The 18380-nt window shown below is 39.5% G+C and overlaps 1 protein-coding gene across 14 annotated transcripts in view; it reads right to left on the bottom strand.

Annotated features, from left to right (window-relative positions):
* Positions 1–3574: 3574 nt before the first annotated feature.
* Positions 3575–18380, bottom strand: part of ZC3H11A (zinc finger CCCH-type containing 11A) — a 45452-nt gene continuing 30646 nt past the window's right edge. For 13 of the 14 annotated variants that reach the window (XM_038585957.1, XM_038585956.1, XM_038585968.1 and 10 more), the window contains 9 exons: positions 17877–17936; positions 16705–16803; positions 14153–14221; positions 10446–10949; positions 9593–9672; positions 7942–8272; positions 6444–6610; positions 6005–6072; positions 3575–5559 (listed from right to left, as the gene is read on the bottom strand). In XM_038585957.1, the coding sequence (XP_038441885.1) occupies positions 5301–5559; positions 6005–6072; positions 6444–6610; positions 7942–8272; positions 9593–9672; positions 10446–10949; positions 14153–14221; positions 16705–16803; positions 17877–17936 (1637 nt within the window). In that variant the 3' untranslated portion in view covers positions 3575–5300. The remainder of the gene's footprint in view (positions 5560–6004; positions 6073–6443; positions 6611–7941; positions 8273–9592; positions 9673–10445; positions 10950–14152; positions 14222–16704; positions 16804–17876; positions 17937–18380) is intronic. The other variant, XM_038585969.1, reaches the window with a different exon arrangement.

Raw genomic sequence — 18380 nt, 5'->3', positions numbered from 1 at the left:
TGAAAATAATTGTGGAGGGAGAGGGAAGGATTGGAAGACTTTTCAAAGCAGTGACTCAGATTTGCATTTAAAATAATCTGTTAAAAGATTAGTTTACACCTAAGCCAAGAGTAGTTACAGCAAACGGAGCAAGAATGAGACCGCACCAACGGAACGGTCAGAGTTCACTGAATGCGAACCTGCCTCTGTGCGGGCCTTGTTAGTAGCTCACACCAGCTCCCTGGCTAAGCGACACAGAACTCCGGCTCTGACACCTCAAGGAAGCCCTCCCTGGCCAGTCTTGAAGCGACTTCTCATTCCCTCTAGAGCACCGTCTACTTATACTTGCACCTACATCATTCCTGGTACCTTTGTCTTAAAAATACTTCCTCTTTGCATTACACTCTTCTCCCTGGTGACCAGTAGCATTAAATGATAGAGGGCCACCCAGGTGGCGCGGCGGTTTAGCGCTGCCTTCAGCCCAGGGCCTGATCCTGGTGTCCTGGGATCGAGTCCCACGTCGGGCTCCCTGCATGGAGCCTGCTTCTCCCTCTGCCTGTGTCTCTGCCTCTCTCTGTGTGATGAATAAATAAAATCTTTTTTTTTAAATTTTTATTTATTTATGATAGTCACAGAGAGAGAGAGAGAGAGAGGCAGAGACATAGGCAGAGGGAGAAACAGGCTCCATGCACTGGGAGCCCGATGTGGGATTCGATCCCGGGTCTCCAGGATCACGCCCTGGGCCAAAGGCAGGCGCTAAACCGCTGCACCACCCAGGGATCCCAAATAAAATCTTAAAAAAAAAAAAAAAAGATAGAATTTGGATTGTTTTGAGCCTCTTCAAGGGGCACCTGGGTGGCTTAGTGCCTGAGTGTCTGCCTTTGGTTTGGGTCATGATCCCAAGGTCCTGGGATCGAGTCCATCCTGCCTCTCCCTCTGCCCCTTGCCTCTTCCTCGTGAATAAGTAAAATCTTTAAAAAAAAAAAAAAAGGATGGAAATCCAAAATGCTTTATGGCAGTTATACTGAGATATTAATTTCATATTAACTCAGTTTTTCTAAATTCAGCCACACTCCTTGAGATCCCAACCCAATGAAGGACCTCCTTAACCATATACACCTATTGGGTAGGGATTCCTTCCATTTTGCTTCCCTCTTCCCTAGAAATTTCTCCTGCTTTGTTTCAAGTCTTCTTGATCTAGCCAATTCCCTATTTCACTTATTTATTAAACAAGCAAGAGGCTACTTGAACATTTTTCCTTCTTTTTCAGAATCTGACGGGCTCTGCTTATCCTTATTCTTAACTCTACAGGTTGTTGTCTTACTCCTGAGGACAAACCAGTCACGGAGTCAAAAACTAAAAAACTCAGGGACAGGCAACACTAAATTTTAATCCACTGCTTCTTGCTCATAACCATAAACTCAGACTCTGTAACACTTGAGCAGTTAAATACAACTAAAACCTAAGCACTTTCTTCTTAGGCCCTCAAGAAATCTTGTGACTCCTAATTTTTGCTGATTCTTTGCTCATTTTATTGTACAATGTTAAGAAAATGGTCAAGTATTTTCTTTATGCTGATGCCCTTAACATCATTTTGCAAATTCAATTAAGTTGAAGCACAGTTTGGAAAATAAGTTATTAATTCAGGCAGATGTGTGATTAAGAAATCAAGAGCTCTTGAAAGTCGATGAATCAAACACAACTGCACGTAGAAATAAATTTTCTTATAAACCTGACCCGATTTTGACACTACAGTTGGGAATATAAAGCAGTGACTCTCCAGTGCAGCATAGCATGTTGTATCAAAATGGATATGTGAATTAAGAGGTACATAATACTCCGTAAATGTTAAGCAGCATATGAACCCATTTCCTGTTGCTAAACTGACAAAAAGCAATCCATTTTAAAGAATTGCAGAATATTCTGGCAAAATGAGGCCACAATTTTATTAAAAAATTTTATTTTGAGTGAGAATGTGCACATGCGCACAGCAGAGGGGAGGGAGAAGCAGGCTCCCTGCTTAGCAGGAACGTGAGCCATCCAGGCACCCCCTCAGGGCCACAGTTTTAGAAAAATAACATTGTACTTTGGTCAACATAGATCAAGCTTTATTATTTTTTTTTAAGATTTTATTTATTTATCCATGAGAGACACAGAGAGATGCAGAGAGAGATGCAGAGACACAAGCAGAGGGAGAAGCAGGCCCCATGCAGGGAGCCTGACCTGGGACGCGATCCTGGGTCTCAAGGATCATGCCCTGGGCTGAAGGCGGCGCTAAACCGCTGAGTCACCCGGGCTGCCCTTATTTCTTAAACGGTATTAAATATCAATCTTAGCTCTGTGGTGGTTTCACAGATTGGTGAGGTAAAAATAAACTGTTTTGGCCATCTGAGAGGACCTACTTGAAGTTAAGGTCAGAACGTTAGGGATCATTTACCTTGAGATAAATACAGGAGTCACAGATTATCTTAAAACTTCAGGCTGTAGCCAAACTGCAACATTTGGGCCCTCTTCTGTTAAAATCTAAAACCATCATCACTTAAAACCCAATACACAATGTTTTTTATTTTTAAGGTTAGAGTGTGCATGTGTGCACAAAGAGGGTTAGGGGCAGAGGAAGAGAATCTCAAGCAGACTCCCTTCTGATGGGGAGCCAACTACTCAGGAGCCCCTGATCTGTTTTGAGCAAAGTTGATTGAACTTGCTGCAACTACTTTTAGACTATTAGGGGGGCACCTGGGTGGCTCAGTTGGTTAAGCATCTGCCTTCAGCTCATGATCCTAGGGTGCTGGGATTGAGCCCCACATGGGGCTCCTCTGCTCAGTGGGGAGCCTGCTTCTCCCTCTCTCTGCTGCTGCCCCTACTCATGCTCTCTTTTGCTCACTCTCTTTCAAATAAAATCTTAAAAAACCAAAAAGAAAAAAAAAAAAAAAGAGTAGCCTATTAGGAAAAACCTGTGTTCTTTGGTAGCTAACAAATTTGTTCATTCCCTTAAAAATTGGCATACTACTTAAAACACTTCTCTGAATTTCATGACTTCATGCTTGAAAATTAATTGAAACTACCTAAGATCACTTTTAAATCCTCTATCCTGCAAGAAAATGGCATTGGGGCACCAGGGTGGCTTAGTCAGTTAAATGTCCGCCTCTTGATTTTGGCTCAGGTTGTGATCTCAGGGTGGGGAGACCGAACTCTGCATCTGGCTCTGTGTTCAAAACAGAGTCGGCTTGGGATTCTCTATCCTCCTCTGCCCCATCTCCCCACTGGTGCGTGCACGACGACCTCCCTCTCTCTAAAATAAATAAATCTCTAAAAAAAATTAATGGCATTGCCAGAGTTACGAATAATGATTCAATATTAATGTTGGGGGAAAAAGTCCTCCCATTTAAGAATATTCCTTCTTACCTAAATTATATGCAGCTACAACAGCATACTTGTGGGTAAGTTTGGCAATATTCCCTTGTGAGAAGTTTCTAAAGCCACACAGTATCTGTGAAATTGGAGCATTTACACAGGAAGCTAACAACATTCTGAATGGAGCCTCATCGAGGCAGATTCTAGGCTGAAGTGATGTATGACCACTTAACTCACAATGTCCAGACTTTCCTACACCAGTTTTATTTAAAACACAAATAAGTATTTTTCTTTCTTGTAATGGCAAATGGTTCAAATAATGCTGAACATGAATCAATGACTAATACAAGGACTTTAAATATGAAACAAAATTATTTTTAAAAAAGCAAAATAAAGGTTATATACAAAAGGGACCTGGAATCTTTAAGCTGATTCCAAAAATGAAAGGAGTAGAAAATCTGTGGTGAAACCAGAACATTCCACCCCTGCTTTGGAGAAGGGCTATTATACAACATTCAGTCAGCTGAAGATGGATTGGTAGAGAGGTGTCTATACATAAATTTCAAGTCATTTTTGCTTGTGCAGAATCATCCAGATCTTCCCAAGACTGAATGGGCAGTCCTGTGGCTTTCTTCCTTTACCATATTCCCAACAAGGCTACATGAAGTTCAACTCTTGATGAGCCGCTTACAACAGCAGTTCCTTAGGAGCCAACATGACAGGTGGGTCAGATTTCCCTATGAGAAACAAAACTGGCCACCTACAGCAAAATATCAAAATGGACAAGTCCTTCTTTCCTCTTCTTCTGATTACGTACAGTAGGTCTCCTTTCAAGACTCTTATCCCCATCATACTTGTTCCTTCACAAGTCTGAACCTTGAGGTGATATGAAGGAGACGGACATCAAGAAAAGAAAATTCAATTCAGAAATGAAGAAAACTGGAAGGTATACAATACACCCCCAGAGCATCTCAATAATCCCACTACAGTACAATTCAGTGTACCGCTAGAGTCCAGAGATAAATATTGGCAGCTTGGAGGAGTTCATTTTCCCCCCCTCTGGTGGTTAAAGGGCACCAAATAAATACTGGGCAAGAGGAGTTTGCTGTGAGAGAAATAAAAAATTAACCAATTTTTATCCCTGTGATAATTCAATGCCAGCAGGAGGCAAGTACTGAAGAAGAGAAGGGACAACTTTCATGCTAAAAAAAGAATTCTTCTAATCATTATGTCACCATCTCTTATGAAGAATCCCAGGGAATCCGAGAAATAGAAAATTAGTTTCAGAGGACCCCGGAGGCACTTTAAAGCCTTAAAAAATTACAGTAATAATAAATTAGCTATTGCTCTTCAGAGGCTTACAGAGCAGCAAAAGCATGGAAATCAGGTTGAAAAAGTTATGTCCAGATTACAAGCTTCCAGAGCTGCTCAGCCTTCTCTAAAGCTTAGTTGAATCTCCAAATACCTTTAAAAAGACATACAATTTAACACAGACGGAGCGGGTCTTTTGTTTAGTGGTAGTGTGAAATTTGGTCCTTACTGGCAGCAGCTGGTCTTCTTCCTTTTCAAACTCAGGTCACATTAATAAGTACATTAAGACAATACATAAAAGAAATACTACAGCAAAGGGGAAAACAGCCCAAACTGACAAACACCTCAAGGAGTCACTAAGTTCTTTTGCACTCTTTGACTTGGCTCTCCCTCTCAGTTTTTTTGTGAAGAGGTGTAAGACAGAACATTTTTCTCACAGATGTTAACCCATGGCATCGAATGGACAAAATGGTTATCAAGGGACTTTAAAAATCTGACCCCAAGGAATCCAGGACACATACAGGTAATTCAGAGGTATACTTCTGATTTGGGGCAAATTCTAGACTAAAGAAACGATCATCTTGGGTAAATGTTATAATAGACGAAACTAAGTCCAGTTTTGTGTGTGTGTTTTTTTTTTAAATGTTCCACCACCTTCAGCTATCAATCATCTCTGATAGCTCAAGCAGAAGGTCATCTTCATCTTTCCCAGGATCCAAGTCGATCTCAGCTTCTAATTTGCCTCCTGAAATCTCCCATATTAGTTTCTCAAAATCATCCTCAACAGAGAGTGGGGGCTTTCCTGTTGAGGTAGAGCTGAGTCGGCGAGTTTTCGTGGCTATTTGGGATGAAGAAGGGCCAGAGACTTCCTGTGGAGAGGAGTCTGAAGAAGACTGGGTTGGAGGCAGCACATGACTACAAAGGAAAAAACCCAAAAGATTAGAAAACTGCGCTTTGTTAATAGTTGGCTAAACGGTCCCACCTGGTCTGAGAAACACAAGAGGATATTAGCAAAGAGTTATTATTGATATCAGCATAACAGAATTGTTTTACTGATTTGGGACAAGGCGTTTTCAGTTCTCATCCTTCTAAAAGCAGGATTCACACTGATGTTTAAAGCATTTTAAAAATGAGTCAGTACATACACAATGGCACCAAAGGAGAACAGCAACCCTGCATGCATATCATGTTTTCTTACAATTAATAGGTAGCTTAGCAGATTTATTTATGTTGGCTATCAAGCTGGTCTAAGTGGCTAATAAACGTATTTGAAGGTTTATTTAGCAGTGTTAGATTCTCTAGAGAGCATAAATAATAATGGTGGCCTAAAGTTTGGTCAAGAAGAATTACAAGGTATTACCTGTCTCTAGGTTTTTCCATCTCGGGCAGAGTGACTGACTTGTCCTCAGAAAGGAGTGGAACAACTGCCTATAAAAGTAAAAGGAAGGAAACTCAGTTGGAGTCAGGCCTTTTTTATTTCAGCATATTCATTTACTTTTGCCACTTTCGTTTTTATCACTCTTTAAGCCTGGAAATTGAAGAATAAATAATCCAAAGATTGAGTTTACAAATAAGCAAAATATCCTGCTGCCCAAGAACTAGCGTTCTTTAAAAAAAGAAATTCCATCCTGCCACTCCACAAATGTCTAGCGGTGGACGTGGAATACAGTAACCACCTAAACATCTAAAATGCTTAGGAAATGGCATAAGTACTTGCACACAGAGAGCAAGCAGAGTCACTCTTCCCTGCTTTCCTAGCACACTGACCAAAGCACCATCTAGTTGGATCTACTTCTTACCACAGCTGTTTTTTTGGTGGGGCTTTCCTGTAGCATGCTGCTGGAGCTGAGTGGCTTCACAGCTGCGATGACAGCAGGGTGGACCTCCACTGCCTTGCGTTTGGGGGCCAATTTGGGGGACGAGACAACTTTAACCACAGATGGCTTCACATTGACTTTGGGTTTAGCTATTAGGGACAGAAAATATCTGATTAATAGCTAGAATTCCTCTTTTACATGGAGAGTAACTTAGAATATCAAAATTCCTTCTCAACACTGTAAATATGATACCCCAAAACTGAAAATAATCCATAAACAATGTGTACTACAATGTGGTCATAATGTAGAGATGTATACTCAAATAATTCCTTTTAGTGGCTCTTGAATTTGGTTTTTCCACTCCCTGGTGTTTTTCTTCTTCAAAACCAGAGAAAAAAATGCATCACAGAGAGCTCTGATTCCCCCACTGAGGTTTAACTGACATCTAACATGGTATACCACATACTGATTTAATATTTGTATATAACGTGACTGTTAGTCTAATTAATCCATTACTCTACAGTTAACAATTTTTTAAAGATCCACTCTCCTAGCAACTTTCAGCAATACAGTATTGTTATCTGTAGTCACCATGCTGTATGTTACAGTCCCATGACTTAAAAATATGGAATCCGGGGATCCCTGGGTGGCTCAGCGGTTTAGCACCTTCCTTCGGCCCAGGGCGTGATCCTGGACTCCTGGGATTGAGTCCCACATCAGGCTCCCTACGTGGAGCCTGCTTCTCCCTTTGCCTATGTCTCTGCCGCTCTCTCTCTCTCTCTCTGTCTCTTGTGAATAAATAAATAAAATAAAATCTTAAAAATTTTACTGTATGTGCTGCTAAAGTGAGCTTTAGAGAAAGCTTTTTGTTTTTTTATTTTTAAAAAGATTTATTTATTTATGTATGTATGTATTTATTTATTCAAGACAGACAGAGAGAGAGAGAGAGGCAGAGACACAGGCAGAGGGAGAAGCAGGCTCCAAGCTGGGAGCCCGACGTGGGACTCGATCCTGGGTCTCCAGGATCAGGCCCTGGGCTGAGGGCGGTGCTAAACCGCTGAGCCACCTGGGCTGCCCTAGAGAAAGCTTTTTAAACAGCAATTTTAAATTCTGAGAAATGAGCTCATCTAACTTTGCCTTTTTATTAAGATTTTATGTATTTATTCATGAGAGACACAGAGAGAGGGGCAGAGACATAGGCAGAGGGAGAAGCAGGCTCCCCATAGGGAGCCCAATGTGGGACTCGATCCCAGGACTCTGGGGTCATGCCCTGAACCAAAGGCAGACGCTCAGCCACTGAGCCAAGCCACCCAGGTGCCCCAGCTTTGTCTTTTTAAATAGAAGTATCAGAAATGCTATTCTCCACCTGTGTGACAAGTATAGCACACAAATGGAATTTAACTCAATTGCTGCTAGAGAGTTATTGGAAACTTGGTAATTTTCAAATCCTAATATGCAAGACACTAGAAAAATCACTCACCTTTACCCCTTTTTTCCAAGGTCTGTGCTGCACATTTCACATTCAATATTGAGTCCCCAATCCCTGAGGTTTCTACCTCTGCTTTTTGGGATGACTTTGTGGGAGGCCGCTTTGTCAGGTGCCGTGTGATGCCTGGCATAGTAGTGAGCACTGGCTTCTCTGCTATCTGAGTGTTGCAAGAGTCTACGTCTCCTCGAAGAGGTGTCAAAACTGATTTTTCCTTCTGTGAGGTTCCCCTCTCAGGCTGCTTCTGTATATGCTTCTCTCTCATGGTCTCACATCTCTTGACTTGAATTTTAGTGATGCCAACTCCTGTGGTCTCTTCTGAAGTCTGTGGATAAGTTTTAAAGCACAAGATTTAAAATTTTGAACCTCTAACAATCTGTACGATAACTATTTTAAGTTACCAGGCTTTACTTATAGCTCAATTAAAACAACAAAAAATGAAAAAAACCTTGGGGTGCCTGGCTGGCTCAGTTGGTAGGGCATGAAACTCTTGATCTTAAGGTTGAGAGCTTAAGTCCCATAATGGGTGTAAAGGTTATTTAAATACAAAATCTTAAAAAAAAAAAAGAAAAAAAAAAAAAACTTGTTTAAAAGAAAAAAATAACTAGTATGTCAATTTTACCTCAATTTAGAAAATCTTGTTTATAAGTTACTGGGCTGACATCTATATCAAGCAGAATTTGACATGATCCAGAACATAAGAGCTTTTGCTCTTTGATATTAAATACAAAGTACCAAGCTGAAGATGAAAGTTAAAGATGTATGGAATAACAAAAACCCCGATTTTATAGGCTTAGACAATCATAACCCCTAAGTCAAATACAAATGCCTCATAAATAATCAGACACTTGCACGAGATTTGTGTTCGATGATGTTCATTACCTTAACTATGTAAAACAAAATTGAAATGTTAAGATTATATTCATATAATAGAACATTATGTGGCCAGTAAAACTAATGTCCCAAAGAATTATGAATATAGTAAAATTAAAGCAGGCTGCAAAATGATAATAGAGTTCTCAATTACTTTCTAAACCTGAGTTAAACAATGAACAAGTTCACATACATGTATACATAAATAAAAGGCTTGAGAAAAACCCATGAAAAAAAGCTAATGGTTGTTATATATCTGGCTTGCAGAATTACAGGGTTTTTTATTCTTAAAAAAAAAAAAAAAAAAAAAAAAAAAGTCCCCGAGTTTTGTACACTGAGTGCCATGCCTGGTTTAAAAAACATTGAGTGACCAATTAAAAACAACTTTTAAGGGAGCAGAGAACAGGGGCACCTAGGTGGCTCAGTGGTTGAGCATCTGCCTTTGGCTCAGGTCATGATCCCGAGGTCCTGGGATTGAGTTTCACATCGGGCTCCTGTGAGAAGCCTCCTTCTCTCTCTATGACTCTGCTTCTTTCTGTCTCTTATGAATAAATAAATAAAATCTTAAAAAAAAGGGGGGGGGGAAGATTGCTATACACATAAGTACAGAAAACTCTCCTAGAAAAGTTTAAGCATAGTGAAAGATTGTTTACCTAATTTATCAGTGAACTGTTAAATAGAAATTTATTATGCTAAAACTAAATGGCATATTTAATCATTCATCTGGACTTTGGCTTGCCATGAACTATGAAATGGTCTTAAATAAACTTACCTCTTTAGCTTCCGTTCTAGCAACACTGCTCTGAGAAGCAACTTCACTGCCTTCTTGAAGTTTCTTCTCTTCTTTTATACCTATATTCACACAATAAACACACCATTAACTATTTCATTTAAGCTGCAACTTTAGGAATAGATTAAAGCAAAACTCTTTTTTTTTTTTTTTAAAGCAAATCCTTTGGGCAGCCTGGGTGGCTCAGTGGTTTAGCGCCTGCCTTTGGCCCAGGGTGTGATCCTGGAAACCCAGGATTGAGTCCCACATCGGGCTCCCTGCATGGAGCCTGCTTCTCCCTCTGCCTGTGTCTGTGCCTCTCTCTCTCTCTCTCTGTGTCTCTCTCATGAATAAAGAAAATCTTTAAAAAAAAAAATAAAGCAAAACTCTTAATGAAAATAAAGATAGGACAAATAAAATTATAGATGAAGTCCATTCATCCTCATAAAGTTTCAAAATGCACATTACAATATCAAAGGTCTATACAGCACTCCTGTAAAGAAACAACGTAGCTTCATTTGATCCAGTGGTTTTCAAAGTGACCTGACTAAAGTGCTCACAAATATGTCGGACTAAAGAACTCCTACAAATATCCTGTGGAACACTGTCCTTTGGAATACGATTTGGGGAAATGGTACTATAGACTGAACTGTGGTGTTACTTTTTTTTTTTTTTAAGATTTTATTTATTTATTCATGATAGACATAGGGAGAGAAAGAGGCATAGACACAGGCAGAGGGAGAAGTAGGCTCCATGCAGGGAGCCTGATGTGGGACTTGATCCCGGGACTCCAGGATCATGCCCTGGGCCAAAGGCAGGCGCTAAACCGCTGAGCCACCCAGGGATCCCCTGTTACCTGTTTTTTTTGTGATTCGGAGAAGCCTCCTTGGCCCTGGGATGGCCTCAGGCTGAGGCTGGGAGCTGGTGCTGCTCTCAGTGCCCTGCTGTCCCCGCAGTGCTTTCTCCTGCTTAATTTCCTCCAGTGTCTTGATGTGCACGTCCTGCATAGACTTTGTTCTACCTGTGGGCTCCTCTGATTGTCCTTTGCTGGTAGCTATAGGTGGCAAAACCACTGTTTTTTTAATGTCACTATCGGTCTTTAGCTTGATGCAAGTTACATCCTTTTTGCTTTTTTGTCTCTCTGCTTCCTGCTGCCGATGTTTCTTTTCAGCCAGGACCTCAGAGAAGGTTTTGATTCGGATAGTGGAGGGGCTTCTTGTTCCTAAGGTAGAATCATCAACTTTTGAAGGTCCTTCTGTCTTGAGTTTAGGCTGCAATTCTCCACGTTTCTGACTAGCTTTTTCAAGAAGAATTTCTTCCAATGTCTTCACATGGATCTCACCAACTTTAGTGACTCTCTCTGTTTTTTGGGGGAAAAACAAGTCACTGTATTTGGAGTTCACATCTTAACAACTTACGCTCTATTCCTGAATCAGGGCAGAGTCCTGAGTGGTATCATGTAGGCCAGTAATTAAAATGAACAAAGTATATTAGTTTCAATTTCAGTTCTGAAATACTTGCACATTTCAGGTAATGGCCCTCAAGGAAAACTCTTAAGTGGCAAAAATCACTAACTTGTTGGAGTTCTATCCAGAAGTATGATGATAATAACTTAGTAGGTTTAAAAAAAAAAAAAAGCTCTAGGCCCAATGGGGCTTGAACTCATGACCCTGAGATCAAGAGCTGCACTGCATGCCCTACCTACTAGCCAGTTAGGCACCCCAATAACAATAACTTTGATCAAAAAAGTATATTACTATATAAGGGCGTACAGCAAGAACCCCAACCTTTGTCCAGGAATTGGTTAAGGGAAGTTTTTCAGAAGAAGTAATATTTCAGTGACATTTGAAGGATGAATAGTAGGTAAAGCAGGTAACAAGACAGAAAGAAAAAAAAAAAAAAAAGACAAAGAAAATGGGAAAGGCCCAGAGATTGGCATGTCACTGAAGAGCTATTTTTAACGATACACTAGTCATTCTACATCTGTTTTTTTAAAAAGATTTTATTTATTTATGTCATGAGAGACAGAGAGGCAGAGATAGATAGAGGCAGAGGGAGAAGCAGGTTCCAGGCAGGGAGCCCGATGCAGGACTTGATCTCGAGACCACAGGATCACAATCTGAGCCCAAGGCCGATGCTCAACCGCTGAGCCACCCAGGTATCCCTCTACATTTGTTTATTTTATTTTAATTTTTTAAGATTTTATTTATTTATTCATGAAAGACACACACACAGAGAAAGAGACAGAGACAGAGAGGCAGAGACACAGGCAGAGAAGGGAAGCAGGATCCATGCAGGTAGCCTGATGTGGGACTCGATCCTGGGTCTTGAGGATCAAGCCCTGGGCTGAAGGTGGTGCTAAACCGCTGAGCCACCTGGGCTGCCTCTCTACGTTTGTTTAGAGAGCAAATTTCACACTTTACAGATAGGCTCATCATCATTATTGACAAGCTAAAAGAAATAATGAAGTAATGTGGGAAAAAACGAGAAGAATATGGAAACTATACACACATATTTGATGACAGTTTTTTTTTTTTTTTAAGATTTTATTTATTTGAGAGAGGGATGGAGCATGAGTGGTGGGAAGGGGCAGAAGGAGAAGGAGTAGCAGACTCCCCGCTGACCTGCTGAGCAGGGAGCCTGACCTGTGGCTGGATACAGGGATCCAGCCTGAGCCGAAGGCAGATGCTTAACAGACTGGTCCACCCAGGTGCCCATGAATGACAGCCTTTAATGAAAGATCCAAAATATAAAATATCTTTTAACAACCGTAAACACACATCATGTTCGTTTTCACCTTCTTACCCTTTGAACATTCTGTTTCTTCTCACACAGAATTTGCCCTACTAGTCTCATTCTCTTGCTGCCTAATTGTAATTAAATTTGGTTTTAGAACCTGACATCCTCCAGTCCACTGCTCCCACAGTACTGCAACTGCCTGCATTTCCAGCCATACTAGATACTTCATGAAAACAGACTATACTTAATTATCTGAAATATTTTAGTATAGTACCTATACATGGGAAGTACTCAAACAGGTACTGAATTACTTCCTTAGGGCTTTTTAAATAATTCTTCCATTGGGTGGACTGATCTCAAAATTACTACCTTCAAGGAAGTGTGTAAATGGTGACATGAAAACCTTGTTCCCCACTCCACCAAAATTTATCAAAATAAAGACATTAAAAATAGAATAAATCCATAACAGCAGTGGAAAACAAGGCTGCCACTAGCAAAGCATAAATCTTGAGGGACTTCTGAGATAAGACAGCAGCTATCTGAATTTACAGAAAAATAGAAAAAGAACAAATGAAACTGTAGGAAGTGAGATCTATTCCTCCCAGGGGTGCCAAAGAAAACTGCCAAACTAGTAGGAAAAGCAACAGTGGGTAGAAATGTGAGGATGGCCTATAGAGTAGTTGGACCAGCCATGACCTTCTTCTGGGAACTGCTCTCTGAAGAGAGGAGAAATCTGCTGGGGAGGGGAGTAAGTTAGGAGGTTGGGGCTGGAGGGAGAAGATGAGCAAATTCCAAGCAGGAAAAGAACAGGGGAGAAGAGGAAAAGGGAAAGCCTAGGAAGGAAAAAAACTTTCTTATTGTGGCAATGGTATGGGCCCCAGCCTTCTAGCCTGCAACCCAAACAAGCTGCCTTTTATTTAGTACGCCCTCCCCACTCAGTCAGCCCTCACTTGTGTCTCCCAATCAGGAGAGGACCATTTGGGAACAAGACCTTTAGAACCACCACAGGAAACCCAAGTGCTAAGAAAAAGCAGTAACATTAAAAGTGAATTTAAATAAAAAATGTAAATAAAAAAATTAAAGGAAGAGTGATGTATAGAGGAGCTGCATGGATGGAGTACAGGTTTATTATACTATTCTTTAAACTGTATAGTAGTTAGATCTTGCAATTTAAAAGGTTTGAAAATTAGTACAGAAGAGTACAGAACATAGAGAAGAAAATTATTTTGGTGTATTTTTTACAGTGTTTTTCCCAGGCATATACTTTTTTATCTTTACACAACTGGAATCATCTCATACATATGGATATTATTCCTGAGAGTAAGTTTCTGTAGTAAGAAAATAAACTTCATCATCCTCACAAAATTAAGATTCCTATTCTATTTTTTAAAAATTCTTATTTTAAATCCAAAGGTCGAAAGTAGTAGGTGTTCTTTGTACCCTTTCTTTCTTTTTTTTTTTTTGTACCCTTTCTTCACTCAATACAATATGAGAAGTTTTCCACATGACTGTTCAAAATATGACTTATGACAATAATTATTTTTGTATGTAACTATACAAACTGCAACTGAATTTCTTTTTGTTGGATATTTGTGTAGTTTCTGGTTGCTTACTACTAAGGCTATGGGAACTGATCATTTTGCTATCTTTTAAGAAGAGAATTCATACCAGTGAGTCATCAATTACTTTAAAAAAATAAAATAAAACCCCCAAAACACAAACTCTAAGTAAGCAAGCTCACAATAAGTAAATGAATGAGTGAAAAAGTAAAGATTGTTATGGCAAGGAAAAAATATAAGAAGCTGGCCGAAGGGTTTTACCTACCTGCTGCCTCCTCACTGTTTGGACCAGCTGACATGCCTAATCGCTCCTTCAGAGACTTAGAAACATGAACTGTAAAAAAATATATACTTTAAAAACCAAATTAAACAAGAGACTTTTTTTCTTCAAAGTTCACATATTAAGGGGTGCCTGGGTGGTTCAGTCGGTTAAGCATCTGCCTTCAGCTCAGGTCACGCAACCAGGATCCTGGGATTGAGCCCTACATCAAGCTCCTTGCTCAGTGGGGAGCCTGCTTCTCCCTCTCCCTCTGTCCCTCCTCTCTGCTCATGGATGTGCTCCTTCCCACTTGCTCACTCTCTCTCAAATAAATACATAAAGGGGATTTATGGCTCAGCGGTTGGCTGGGTGGCTCAGCGGTTTAGCGCCTGCCTTCAGCCCAGGGTGTGGTCCTGGAGACCCGGGATCGAGTCCCACATCAGGCTCCCTGCATGGTGCCTGCTTCTCCCTCTGTGTCTCTTCCTCTCTCTCCCTCTCTCTCTTTCATGAATAAAGTCTTAAAAATAAATATTAAAAAAATCTGCTGTGAAAATAGTAATTTAAAAAATACATAAAAATCTTTTTAAAAAAAGCAAAGTTCACAAAATTAGATTAAATTAGGTTTATGTCATCTAATGCAAATACTTTAGATGCTTAACATTTTTCTTTCCCACAGAACATCTATGAGAATCATGGATTACCTAGAGCACTTTGGAAGGCTTAAAAAATAATCTTTTTTTAGATCTGAAAAGCAAAAACTATTGAACTCAGGGAAATAATGGTTAGTGTAAAACTTCTATAATCTCATTGGCATCAAAAGCCCCCTCAATCTATTTAAAATGTGTTTTATTGGGACACCTGGGTGGCTCAGTGGTTGGGCGCCTGCCTTTGGCCCAGGGAGACCTGGGATCGAGTCCTGCGTTGGACTCCCTGCATGGAGCCTGCTACTCTCTCTGCCTCTCTCTGTGTCTCTCATGAATAAATAAAGTCTTAAAAAAATGTTAATTTTTAAAAAATATTTGATTTATTTATTTATTCATGATAGACAGAGGCAGAGACACAGGCAGAGGGAGAAGCAGGCTCCATGCAGGGAGCCTGACGTGGGACTCGATCCCGGATCTCCAGGATCAGGCCCTGGACTGAAGGCAGCGCTAAACCACTGAGCCACCTGGGCTGCCCTGTTAATGTTTAATATAAATTTTTCTGAAATTTTTAAATATGATCAACAGGCAAAGAAAAAAAGGTTATGACTGCAAAGAAAGATTAACTTGTGTGCTCTGAGAATGCAAGAAAGATCCTAAACAAAAACATCTACTCATCACAGCCTCCTGGGCTAGAGGAAAAGTGGAAATTAGTTTTTCATCTTCAAGAAGAGTTAAAATTACACAGAATAAAAAGGAAAAAAGTCCCACCCATTCATTTAGTAATTAACACCAGTGTTTTCACTGCCAAGTCATAAAAGGAAAAAAATTCAACCTTGACTTCTTTCTATAAATAGAGCTTCAGCTACATAATCATTCTAACTCCCAAATATCCCTCAATTTATTCCACATCTCTCATACCAATTTTTAGAACACTAACTAGGCCACTAACTTCTCTCATCTACATTATTTCAAAAGGCTGGTAACTCATATCCTGGACAGCACCCTTGTCCCCTTCTAATCTTTCTCCATATTTTAGAGGCAGGGAGATGGCTCTATTTAGAAAAAATTTTTTTAAAGCTTTTATTATTTATATGAAAGAATGAGTGATAGGAAGAGAGAGTGAAAACTTGAAGCAGACTCTGCACTGAGCACAGAGTGTGACATAGGGCTCAATCCCACAACCATGAGATCATCCCTGAGCTGAAACCAAGAGGATGATGGTTCTAAGATGCAAATCTGAGCTTTTGATCCTTGTTAATAACCATCCCATGGTTTGCTACTAAACCCAAACTCTCTTCCATGGCTTAAAAAGGCTCTGCATGATCTATTTCCTTCCTCCTCTCCAGTCAACATGCTCTTTACCCCCAATTCTGTTTGTTTCAACCATAATCAATCCCTTGAATATATCCTGGTTCTTAGCTCTGTGCCCTTGCAAAGATTATATTCTCTCTGCCTCGGCATAGCCTCTGGTCCTTCAACTTCACCTGCCTAATTCCTAACTCATGTTTTAGGTCTAGGCTTCAACATAATTTCCCCCGGGGAACCTTTCCCTGGCAGATGGTAAAAGAGGTGCCCTTCTTGTGTGCTCCCATATCACTGTGTACTTTTCCTGTCACAGATTTTAGTATATATGCTGCCGAAGCGAGAACCCTGTCACAGATTTTACCACAAATATATAAGTATTCCTATCTGCCATTATACTATAAAAGCTCCTGAGGACTGTGATGTTTTTATTTTATGCAGCAGTGTCTACCTAGAATCTAGCAGAGTAAATATTCAAATGTTTGTTGAATAATACAGACATGAGACAATCTAATTTACCTGAACAAAAAGGAATGACAAATCATTACCTGTTAGTATTACAAGAGACAAGTGTCATGATTACACACACACAACATATTAGAAAAAAGTTACCTTTCTTTGGTGCTTTGTCAGTATTAGTTTCTGTAGCTTCTACTTTCTTCCCTAATCTCTGTGCAAGGCTACGCTTTAATGGAGGATCGCTGTCACCACCTACAAACAGAGAGAACGTAGCTTAAGAGTTCAAATCCAACTTTAGCAAGGTCAAGAAATATGAGCAAAACTGGTAACACAGAATAACAACTGTCAGTTTTCTGCATTTATATGGTGTGTTCATTCACTAGCATCCTTAGAATTCAATGCTAGAAAATAAAAATGTCCCAGAAAAAAGAAGTAAGGGACAAAAAGTAGAATGTAGAATCAACATTTATCAAAGTAGGAATCTAAGGTTATGAAAATTCTTACTCAAGTTACCAATTAGTAATAGAGCCAAGACCTTACCAAGTTTACTGACTTATAACCACTATATATGAATTGAATAGTAAATGTCACAAGTTAAAAATGGTTTTTCAGACTGTTTGACTGAACATACAATAACTTTGCAAGGTCCCATTAAAAACATGAAAGACCCTACACAGGGTAATGATTTTTTCTCTACTATTATTCATAATTTAAATATGAAGCCAAAAATTACAAAGTTTACATGTATGCTGACATTAAAAAGATGGATATTTTGCCTAAAATTTCTCAGGCAGTGAAAATGGTATCAAAGAAAACACAAAAGATTTCATATTTGCAAACACATTTTAAAAAGAGCATAGAGGAATAGCTGGAATCAGAGAAGATTTTCAAAATCCTTTTGAGACAGACACAATTAGAGTATGTACATGGCAACTCAATAATATGATGAAACACTTCCCTAAACATAAAATAGAATTAATAAACTCAGGGACCAAATTTATATTAACTGGAAACTTTTTTCCCTCTAAAACCTCAAATTTCAAAGAGACAAAGATATTTTCTTTACTGTTTTTTCAACATAGTACCTTCTAAAGAGTTGATTATTATAATCTACTTAAATTCTAACACTATAAATTTATGTAAATCAATAAAAGGTATAATACACATGTGAAAAACAAATTGTATAAGTTCTTCTAGCCAAGAATTCAAGGGGGACCAGCAAGTAAATTGGTATCAACATGACATTTGTATAAAGGCAGTTTTGGAGAACATATCATATTAATACACAAACAGAAAACAAAAGATCTGCACAAAATTCATCTCACCTGAAAATTTTCGTTTTCCCAGTCTCTCGGTGAGACTCAATCTTACCAAGGGTTCTTCTCCTGAAATGGCAAAAAAAGAATTTCTCTACTATTAGTCAATTTTTCTGTATTTGCTAACTAATAATGAGTATAAAGTATGCTCTGATATCATGAGCCCACCCAGAAAGTCTCTTGAAAATCCGATCTCAGTAGTCACACGGGTGGGGGGGGGGGGATTTAACCTATTAAGTAATAATTTAAATAGCCAAATGCACAGCCCAAAAGGAATCAATGACACAGTCCTAATTATTGACAGTAGCCAAGTGTATGAAGACAGGTGTGTTCTAATCAACTGATCTTGAAACCCAAGCCATACTTTTGCTTGTGTACTTCGATATGCTAAATGAAGTCACACTCTACTCCACTGCCAACTCTCATGTAGAACTCTGATAACCAGCAAAAGGTGAGCTCTCTTTCCTCTAATTCTTTGCTGTTTGAACAGCACATTTAAATGTATATGTATAC

Source organism: Canis lupus, chromosome 38, assembly GCF_011100685.1.
Source record: "Canis lupus familiaris isolate Mischka breed German Shepherd chromosome 38, alternate assembly UU_Cfam_GSD_1.0, whole genome shotgun sequence".
Classification (NCBI taxonomy): Eukaryota; Metazoa; Chordata; class Mammalia; order Carnivora; family Canidae; genus Canis; species Canis lupus.
Note: the sequence above shows the minus strand (reverse complement) of the source record. Positions and strands in the feature narration are given on the sequence as shown.